This window comes from Papilio polytes, unplaced genomic scaffold (assembly GCF_000836215.1).
Source record: "Papilio polytes unplaced genomic scaffold, Ppol_1.0 DF823901.1, whole genome shotgun sequence".
NCBI classification, from domain to species: Eukaryota; Metazoa; Arthropoda; class Insecta; order Lepidoptera; family Papilionidae; genus Papilio; species Papilio polytes.
In genome coordinates this window covers 1,514,197-1,524,476 of record NW_013525303.1, presented here as the reverse complement: position 1 = coordinate 1,524,476, position 10,280 = coordinate 1,514,197, and the positions used below count along the sequence as shown (strand labels likewise).

At 33.4% G+C, this 10,280-nt stretch overlaps 2 protein-coding genes across 6 annotated transcripts in view; one reads left to right on the top strand and one right to left on the bottom strand.

The window, feature by feature from the left end:
* Nucleotides 1–517: 517 nt before the first annotated feature.
* Nucleotides 518–4,134, top strand: LOC106102865 (transcriptional regulator CRZ1-like). The gene is made up of 5 exons (XM_013282460.1): nucleotides 518–685; nucleotides 947–1,594; nucleotides 2,510–2,702; nucleotides 3,136–3,267; nucleotides 3,750–4,134. Exons 1-5 carry the CDS (start codon nucleotides 607–609, stop codon nucleotides 3,988–3,990), a joined length of 1,293 nt encoding a protein of 430 aa, XP_013137914.1. The 5' UTR covers nucleotides 518–606; the 3' UTR covers nucleotides 3,991–4,134.
* Nucleotides 4,135–4,724: 590 nt separating this feature from the next.
* Nucleotides 4,725–10,280, bottom strand: part of LOC106102898 (TLD domain-containing protein 1) — a 19,820-nt gene continuing 14,264 nt past the window's right edge. For 4 of the 5 annotated variants that reach the window (XM_013282512.1, XM_013282511.1, XM_013282514.1 and 1 more), the window contains exons 8-11: nucleotides 9,153–9,379; nucleotides 8,283–8,468; nucleotides 6,236–6,356; nucleotides 4,725–5,651 (exon numbers count right to left, since the gene is read on the bottom strand). In XM_013282512.1, the coding sequence (XP_013137966.1) occupies nucleotides 6,246–6,356; nucleotides 8,283–8,468; nucleotides 9,153–9,379 (524 nt within the window). In that variant the 3' untranslated portion in view covers nucleotides 4,725–5,651; nucleotides 6,236–6,245. Of the gene's footprint in view, nucleotides 5,652–6,235; nucleotides 6,357–7,235; nucleotides 7,334–8,282; nucleotides 8,469–9,152; nucleotides 9,380–10,280 lie in introns of those variants that run through there. The other variant, XM_013282513.1, reaches the window with a different exon arrangement.

Sequence of the window (10,280 nt, the reverse complement as noted above, 5' to 3'; positions counted from 1 at the left end):
TTACCGAAAAATAGAAAGTTTAAATTTAGTGTCTAATGAAATAAAACTGTAAAATACATTTAATGCTAAATATTAAGGAAAATTATATTGTATTCATTAAAATGTATTCTATATTGATAAAATTCTTTTCAGTTTTCATTTTTATTAGCCATTGGAAAAGACATTTATACTTTTAGACAAATTCCCTAGCTGAAAGCAAGCTTCGTCAATGTGACAACATTATTGAAAAATTAAAAAAGTTTTTATATGAACTGATGTACATTGTAAATTGTTTTAATTTTGTTACAACAATTAAAATAATATTTGAAAATATCAATAGTACATTTAAAACCTCTTATCATTTTTTTATTAATTTATTTTCGCATCCAATGTCTTTTAAGGTTATAATAAATACTTTTTCATAGGTTAATAATAATTGACATGACTGTTTATGTTACTGGCGACCGATTCGTTTTGAAATTCGAAAACTTTATTCAGAAACTCATTTGAGCGCTTGTTTTTGACCCGTCATAGCAAGTGCACTACAGTATTACTTTTATAACGCACTTTTCGTTAATTATTAACCAATTGTTGTATAATATTAGACTGATATTAGTGCTTCTAGAAATGCCTAGATGTTTCTTAAACTCGGTAAAACCGATACAGTTCCGTTTCTTAGAAGAATACGGAAATAATTTCATCGAAAGTAAGTTGCATATTCAGTAGGCTAGTTTATAAGTAATTGTAGACATTCTCAACACGATAGACGGTTTTAGTAAATGGAAAATATTGTTTTGCTATATTTATTGTTTTTTATGATGAAATAATTGAAGTAAGAGTAGTTTTTTGGTACCAAAAACGGAGTTAATATATTAGGTCCATAAGTCATGTGTCATTATGGGCGTCGCCAGAGGGGAGGGTGCATATCGTTTGTCTGCATTTCTTAAACTATATATCTCCTTTTTAGATGATTTCAAACAGGGGCGAATACCGAAATTAGTACCTAAAAAACAAAAAACTTTACTAAAAAGCAACGAAACGGTATACCACGATAAAGTTCCTATTTCCACACGATTCTACCTTCAATTGCTAAAAAGGAGTCAATTTCTACAGACGTTCATAGAAAATGAAAATTACGATTATGCGTCTGAAAGCGAAAAAGCAATCAATTCTCCGGAAACTAAGAAAAACAATTGTCAAGCTAAGAAAGATATTGACAAGTCGTTTTCTTACAATTTACGATCTACAGAATCTAAAGGTGAACGAAAAATATTCACAGAAAGAACTCGAGCGCAACGAAAATCTAAAACTTCAATCACAACTATCGATGCGGAAAACTTACCAAACGATAATAAAATAATTGAAGTCAAAAAGAGATTAAAAAAGGAACCGTTAGCTCCAATTATAGAAGAAATAAAGCACAGGGAATTTTTAAAATGCACCAATCGTGGTGGTACAGAGATCGACAAAATAGCAGAGAAACTAAAAAACTTGGTAAAGACTAACTCTGATGAGAGGTTGAACAAAGAATTGCTGTACTGCAAGGAGTCTTTCGATGAGACCAGCTTGGAGCCAGGCTTCGAAGAGACCGCTGAAGTGGATCTCAAAGATAAAGGTACAAGAATTCAAGTAAATTCTATAATTATATTTTTAAACGTGTTGATATCTAAAAGTACAGTCTTATTTATACAAATTCCATCATCACCTTGCCCTTGTCCCTACGGAGGGTCGGCACAGTGCTGCTCTTCCATACATTTCTATCAGCCGTCATATCTAAATCCACTCCCTTCTTTAGCATAAACTCTTTAACACAATCCATCATCATCATCATCATCTCCCCTGCCTTATCCAACTCCCGTAGTAACGCACCGCGTTTTCGTCCTACAAATAGCTCTATCATCCGTCATCTCAGTCATCACTCCCTTGATCATGTCACCTTTCATGCAATCCATCCATCTCTTTCTAGGTCTACCTTTATTTATACTACTCCCTAGATTAAACATAAACAATAATAAAACTAACAAATTGTCGGCTCACCCGGTGTAATACCACGACCACACTGAAGACAGGCGTGAAAGCAAATACGTCTTTCGTCTGGTGAGTACGGTACCGGAGGCCCAACTTAGTCCCTTTTCCGTCCCACGCTTTTTCTCAAGAATAGGATGGAAAGGGATCGTGGATTTGACGGTGGAGGAGAAGCATAGGAAGAGGAAATGTCCTCTTTATGTCTCCTTCGTCTATTAAGGGTAGGCAACGGATCCGCTATTGCGAATGTCTATGGCAGAGGTCGCTTCGCAATGATAGCAGATTCAGGTGGCCATTTGATATTTTTGCCATCTTGATATAAAAAAAAATCTCTCGGTTGGAATCACTTACGTTACAGAACACAATTTTCTGTATAATCAAGACTTAACGAAGTTGATGCGCTGTTTTTCTCAAATCGTAGATAAAGTATCAAGAGACATGTGTTTGCTGTTTAGTAGGAGCCAGACTACAGTTTGAATCGTATACTAGTTTACTAACTCTCTAGGTACTGTAGAAGACCGAAGTCATCCCAAGCTGGTCGACTGGACGGAGCGTCGCGTACGACCGAGCCACATATGTTCGTACTGCGGGAAGGGTTTCGACAGACCGTGGGTACTGAAAGGTCATTTACGACTTCATACAGGGGAGAGACCATTCCCCTGCCCGCATCCTAGTTGCGGTAGAACTTTTTCTGATAGGTTTGTTTAGTTTTAACTTATTTTTACTTCGGACTTTTATAGACGGGTGTTTTATATGTCCAAAAGAGAAGCTATCTACATATATGTATTTAATACTTATGTAACTTGTTGTGTAGGTTCTTTCGCCCGCGACTTCCTCCGCGTGGAAATAAAAAAAAAGTAACTAGCCTTCATGTTCTTCCAGACTATCCTTTACGTCTATGCCAAATTTTATCGAGATCCGTTCAGCCATTTAGGGTACAAACTCCAACAAACATCCATCCATCTAAAATTTCACATTTATAATATTATAGTATGATTTATTTTATATATAACGCAGTTCCCATAACTTTTTTTTTTAATTAAGAAAGTGTAATTTCCACATTTAATAGTTGACTCCTTTAAGTGACTATTAAACGTCTCTGAGTGTGGAAATTAAATAGGATCTTTACAGGTCAAACTTACGCGCACATCAACGCACGCGCGGTCACCACTCGTGGCAATGGCGATGTTCAGAATGCGGGAAAGCTTTCAGCCAACGTCGCTACCTCGAGCGACATCGCGACGACGCTTGTCGAAAATACAAGTGAGTACTAAGCGGTAAGAATGAATGTGGATGGCTACAAAGGTAGAGGGAGACTGAAGAAAGTATGGATGGATTGTGTGAAAGAGGATATGTTTAAAGGAGTGAATTCAGATATGACGGCTGATAGAGATGTATGGAGCAGTACTATGTCGCATTAAAATGCTTGATTTTAATACAGTACTTTATTACTGTATTAAAATCAAGCATTTTAATTAATAAAACTTGTATCGTATAAAAGTGACCATAGATTAACATTTTAATATATTACAAACTATACTCTGTGATTACCATGGACATTATTGTGAAGCAAATGTTGCCAGCCTTTTACGAGGCACAGATAATGAAAAAGTTGTGAGAATCAGTGCATTGATGCTGGTTTTGATTATATTAAACGGCATGTAGATTGGAATAAAACTTCCTTAGAATAGATCCGTGTCACCAATAAACATAACTATCAAAGTGACAAGAATTACAATTTTTAGGATGCATTCTCGTAACTCTACAAAGTATAATCAAGCGCATGCCACCAAATCTGAGATCAACGATTTGTCTGATGTCACCATACCTGTGCCATTGTATGGCATGATTTGTCATAACCGCAGTAATCAGCCGAAATGCAGTCCTGATGAGTTTACTAAAGATGTCGGGGAAAGAGGACTCAATCACGGTTGTGATGAACCTATAGACCTGTCTATTGGGAAAAGGAATGATTGTAGCGACTAAATTTTTTTATCTGTGGTTGTTACCATAGATAGTAGGAATATGGCAACATTTTACATAATTTTTATTTTTGTAAATCGAATATGATATTTCTATTGCATGCAGAAGTAAATTTTAGTTGGAATATAAAAAAAAATAATAGTTTTAATTTTTTTCTAGGTTATTTCTTGAAAATTTTAAACCTTTTGTTGATTTGTCTTCAAGTCAGATTAGATGTAGGTCAAAATATTAGTATATCCTAGTAGAAATAGTAGTAAAAATTAACATAAGATATTTACCTGTGAATTATACAAATAAATTTACTTGATAAATAATTACACTGTTTTTTTTTATTATTTAATATAATAAATACATTTTGTACAACTTACGAAATACAAACTTTTACAAACATCTAAGCTTCCATAGATTAGAGACACGACTTTGACACATTGACAAAATGGCGGGAACATAGATAAAAAATGCTAAAGCAAATAAGTTTATTATCTAAATGGAGTGGTCAGAGGTAGCAAAAAAAATATTTGTACTCATATATTATGATCTTATTAAATTATTATAATAATGTAATAATCTATGAAATTAAAAATTGTTTCAAATTGTTACTGTACACAATTTCGGAAGATATTTTTACTATTCTATGATTTGCAGCACGGAAATTGTTACAACAAGGACAATAAAATAAAAAAAGACAAAGAAGAGACAAAATTTCGCTATAATTTGACAATTACTAGTATTTTTTTGTTAAAACTTCAGGCTTATAAGTTACATTTACAGATGCTTATCTCATCGAAAGATTTAGAAAAAAAATCACATACTTTTGCGTTATTTGGCATAGGTATATTTATTTTAAAAGGTCATAACGCTTCTTGGCATCGGTGAATTTAAAAATGTATTATGTACAAAATGTCTTAGGTTCTTTAAAAAGCCGATATATCGCTTAATTTTTTAATAAATTGTGCGTTAAAATTATTATTATTACACTGGTGATATACATGAAAGGAACAAAATATCCTCAAGGAAATTCGAAAAATCTTACTTTAAAATCAAAATAATATAACCTCTTTGGATAACATGTGTGAATTCAATTATTTTTCTTATAAAAATGTACAACAATTCATAGAAATGACTAGTACAACGTTTATCTAATGAAAAATATTAAAAAGCATTTAGTATAGCATTTGACACCATAACAATGCTGACATAATTTATTAAAAGCAATTATAAATAATCTCTTAAGAATATAATATTATTCATATAATAATAAGAAGAAATGACGATAGATTAAACTAATAAAATTTAATAAGCTTTGTAAGAAAAAAGTTTAAAGCGTGGAATCCCTCAGGGTACACTATTGGGATCCATTTCAATCAAACATTGAATTTCATATTACTTAAAGCATTTTGAAGTAAAAATTTTATATTTTGCAATTACAAGCACACTTTTTTTTAATAGACACATATACAGAATAATTATCAATTTAATAATAAAATATATAGCATATATTACCATGTGTTGTAAACATAAATTTTGGTCAATAATACTATTAAGCAGAAAAACAGATGCGTATAATTAAAATATAATTATATCTACAATTATTACTAAAAACGAAAGTTTCCAAAAAGATGATTTTACTTGGTAAAAACTTGGAGATCTCTGGCAAGGAATATCTGAAAAAAAAAAACATAGAGATTTACCATAAACATACGTTAACAGTTTTATATGATTTTTGACAAATCAGCTATTGAAATATTATTATACCTAGGCTTTCTGCAGTTTTGACCAATATTACTTAGGGCCTGTCCCACCACTGGCTGATAGAGGCTCAGATAGCTTAAAATGACGTCACAGTCAGATAAAGGAATAAAATCTGATATTTCCATAACAAATTTTACACGTTGGATTGTTATTAATTTGGTGGGACAGGCTTTTAATATTGTAAATGTGAAAAATTAAATAAAGTTAGAATGAAGGTCCTTGAAGTTAGCTGAGAATTGTTTGTGTAACCATGGTAACATTGCTTTCCCGCACAGATTTTTCCAATTTATTTACTCCCTAAGTTTAATAACGTGAAAATATACATTGTAAAGCCTGTCGTAATTGTAAGGCTTTTTATTAAAGAAAGAATTATTCAAAAATATGGTGTAATTGCTGACATCTTAGACAACAAAGAAGTGTGTGTTTACGCTTTATTATAATAGTATAGATAGATAAGGGAGCCATTAGGAGGAGGATAATTTAAAAAAATACTTACTGGTTAATATTTATAACGGCGGGGGCTCGCGTATACCCTCGCTGTGTCGAGTACGTCCCGCCATGTCTAGTATCGCCTTCGCCTCCGGGTTCGTGTCCAACACGCTCACATCGCGCTCCTCCTATACATTTCGAAATAAATTGAACCCAATCAGGCATGCCAGTGACTGGAACACTTATAAAACTACAAGTGAACACTAACTGGAGTATTTAACACGTCTAGTATATATTTGTGTGGAGGGATTATACCAATAACTGGCATAAAGCTTACATTCCATAGAGATTCAAATACATAGAGGAGGCATAATTGTTTTCACATAGTCATCTAACGCCATCTATTGATAGATCCTCAAAACCTCATATAGATATTTGTATTTAAATTAATTGTTAATAGATTTTTTTTAAAATAATATTTAAATATTGATTATCAAGTAACACTGTTTAACCCTTAACTTGGCAGAATTTTATTTTTTCGAATATCAAAATAATTTTCATAGCACTTAACCTTGATGACCCAAGGTGTTTAGAAAAAAAAATTGATGTATCTCTACAGATACACTAACAAGAAAAGGGTTAAACAAAAGATTTATTATAATTTTTATAACTTAAAATTATTATAAGAGTTTAATATAATTTAGTAAAATATTTTATTACGAGGACGTGAGGCGTCTTAACTTGACTACTGATATAGTACCGTTCAGAGAAAGTACCGGTGAAAATTTTGTTCACTGCCTCGTCTATATATTATTTAAATGTCTAACTTCATACATGTTATATCGACTTATCAACAAAATACCTACGAATTAAACAGTTACAAAATTTAAAAATACCCTTTTTATAATTTGTAACCGACATAGTACCTTTCACAGATATTACCGGTGAAATTCTTTTCACGTCCCAACTATATCTTATTTATTGTCTATTTTTGGTCCCCGTCTACTCTATATAATGTTTAAATGTCTGACTGCATACATATACCGACTTATTTATAAAATACCTACCATTTTCATTTAACAAATCCCTGACTTAGTTCAGGCTTGGCGATGAGTTGCACAAACTCGTACTCCGACCAGCGCGCGGAGCGCTCACTGAGGAGGGCCTACGAGGAGGTAGAGGAGAGGAGTCAAAAGGATATATGAGTTACGGAAGGAATGTGTGAGAAACTTATTTATATTAAGAACACTAAAATATTGCAATAAAGCGAGTAAGTTATTAGTTATTCTGTTGAAATACTTTATTTCAGCTTTTTATAACAAATACAATAAAACAAGTAGCACTCTGACAGCCATTGAAAGAACAGAGACTAAAACAGAAAATGTTGCCACAGATTCAATTTAACATCTAATACAAGTTTATAAGTTACCGTCTCCTGTTAAAAATATGAGCTAAAAAGCTCATTTAATATTTAAATCTATTTTATCGCAACATATTTTAGAGAAATATCTATGAAATAATTAATACCAGAGACTAACTACGTATGTGCGATATTATACTACTGTTCCCGTGCGACTTCATCCGCATAAAATTATGAAAAGCTAATTTTATTATTTACATGTGTCAAATTATCAATTGCAAATGTCAAACTGACATGACATGATGACAAAACATGGCAACACACACACCCACATTTGGGTTTTTATCCGAATATTTATTCCCAAGTTTAATGGCGTTAAAATATATAGCCTAAAGCGTGATACAAGTGCAGGGCTTTTTATTAAAAAAAGAATTATTCAAAAATATGCTGTAATTGCTGACATCTCAGGCAACAAAAGTGTGTGTTTACGCTTTATTATAATAGTATAGATAAGTGACTTTCTAAATTGTCGTTTTTGAAGATTTTTAAACCTAACCTAATTAAATCTATGTAGGATATAGGACGAATTCTAGGTACTGTAATAGGTAATAGGATATTCGGGTGTAAGGAATGCTAAATGCTGTAAAATCGTGGTATTTCTATATCTTTTTCTCAAAGGTAAAAAATTATAGTACAACGCCATCTTTCGTCACTTTCGAAAGTATCCAATAAGATAAATGCACCAATTATTTACCTGTTCCTTTTCCGTGAGCGGTTTATCTCCGACCCCCCAGACCTCCAGGCTGCGTATATGGAAGGTGGGGTCCTTGCTGAGGCGGCGGTACCCCCGGTACGTGCTGCAGGACTCCGCAGAGGAGCCCTCGCCGAAGGGGTCCGCGTTCACCCAGATACCCCCAAAGTGGAATTGACCACCCATTAACTGAAAATAAAATACAAATATATCATATTACAATTATAAATGCGAAAAATAAAGGGATGGATGTTTCTTAGAGTTTATAGACCAAACTGTTGAATTGATTTCGATGCAATTTGGTATAAATGTAGAGGACAGTCCGGAACACCACAAAGGCGGCTTTTTTTTACTTGTATAAATAAAAGGTATAAACAGTTCTTTTATTGGGGTCCCTCCAGAACTTCACGCAAGATGATGCAGGGTTGTTGAAGGCGAGTTTATACCTTTTTCTTTAACGTGTAGAGTACCATATCAACAACCCAACACACCACTCCAAACATAGGCGTTGAGAGCTAAAGATCTAGGCCAGGTCTAAGAAGGGCGGGTAACATCAAAATGATCTAGATACTTCGTCTGCTACCTTCTCTACCTCCCCCTGACAACCTATTTACTCCTATCATTCTCGTCATTTGGTCATTTTAAAAAATTTCCACCGCTGTTTAATATCATTCAATCTTCACAGAAATCAAAAAACCTAGATAATAAAAAAAATATTTAACAGCCTTACAAATAAACGCGGTATAAATTTAAACTTAAGAATAAACTTAGAATAAGCACAATTTAATATTTTCTTATACTTAGTTTATTGCTAAGTTTAACTTTATACCGCGTTTATTGTAAGGCTGTAAGAGACTTTTTTTAGATACTCACCAAACCATTCGGTAACGTTTTCGTATGATGATTGATGTATTGGTAATGATCGTTGTAATTAGTGGCGGGGTAGACGCGCATTTTGGGGGCGGCAGTAAAGAGAAAAGAGTCGTCGGTGCCGGTGAAGTTGGGGCCGAACGCCCACGCGCTGGCCGCGAACCCACCGAATATATGCCCACTGCTGTCCTCTATTATTAACACTGATGGACCTTGCTCTATTATACGACCTGGAAATTAACACTTCATTGTTGAAACGTGAAAATCTCATAGGACCTGTCCCACCACTGGCTGATAGAGGCTCAGATAGCTTAAAAATGACGTCACAGATAAGGTAAGAAAGTCCGATATTTCCATCACATTTACACTTTGGATTGTTATCAGACAATTTACAATTTGGTGGGAAAGGTTAGTATTGTCAAACGCAGTCAAAATTGTAGAAGTTATTGGGGAAGGTTGATGATGATGAAACAAGACTGGCAAAAGGTCTTTAACTGAAAATGTTGTATAGAATAATTTGTTTTCAGTTATTTTAGATGTTTAAATAACATTTAACTTGAGTATGTTATTATTGGCGTCACTAGGGGAGACAGCCCACCTCTACAGGACTTCATAATTATAAATAAATATCCTTAGAGATCTTCATAGAAAACTCAAAAACTGTTAGTTTCTAATTCAAAAATTGAATTTATACTCTACTCTCCCCTTAATCACCGGCCTGCCCCCTTCCCCTAGATCATCAATTAGCGCCACCTATGTCAACAATTTTAAAATATCTCTTGTTTTAGTTTAAATTTGAATGTGTATAATTTTATGAAATAAATATATTAGGGGCCGTCCATATATTATGTCATTCTAAATTACGGGGGGGGTAGTCTGCGGATAACGGTAAATGATAGATAGGAGGGGGGAGGGTTTCGAAACGGACGTCATTCTTATTTATTTGTTTTAAGTTTATTGTTCACGTACAAAGAAATTAATTCTAAAGAGAAATTTCTTCCAGCACATCTAGTGAGACTGCAAATGTGAGAGGCGGGTAAGGCGCGTACAATACTAAAATAACTCATAATAAATATACAAGTAAAAATAATAAAGGTGATTCTATAAGCAAGTGTTTTGATCATATAATAC

Coding starts and splice junctions, on each gene's coding strand:
- LOC106102865 (XM_013282460.1), top strand. CDS start 607: ATGCCTAGATGTTTCTTAAACTCGGTAAAACCGATACAGTTCCGTTTC. Junction 1,595..2,509: donor AGTGGATCTCAAAGATAAAG/GTACAAGAATTC, acceptor CTAACTCTCTAG/GTACTGTAGAAGACCGAAGT. Junction 3,268..3,749: donor GACGCTTGTCGAAAATACAA/GTGAGTACTAAG, acceptor TACAATTTTTAG/GATGCATTCTCGTAACTCTA.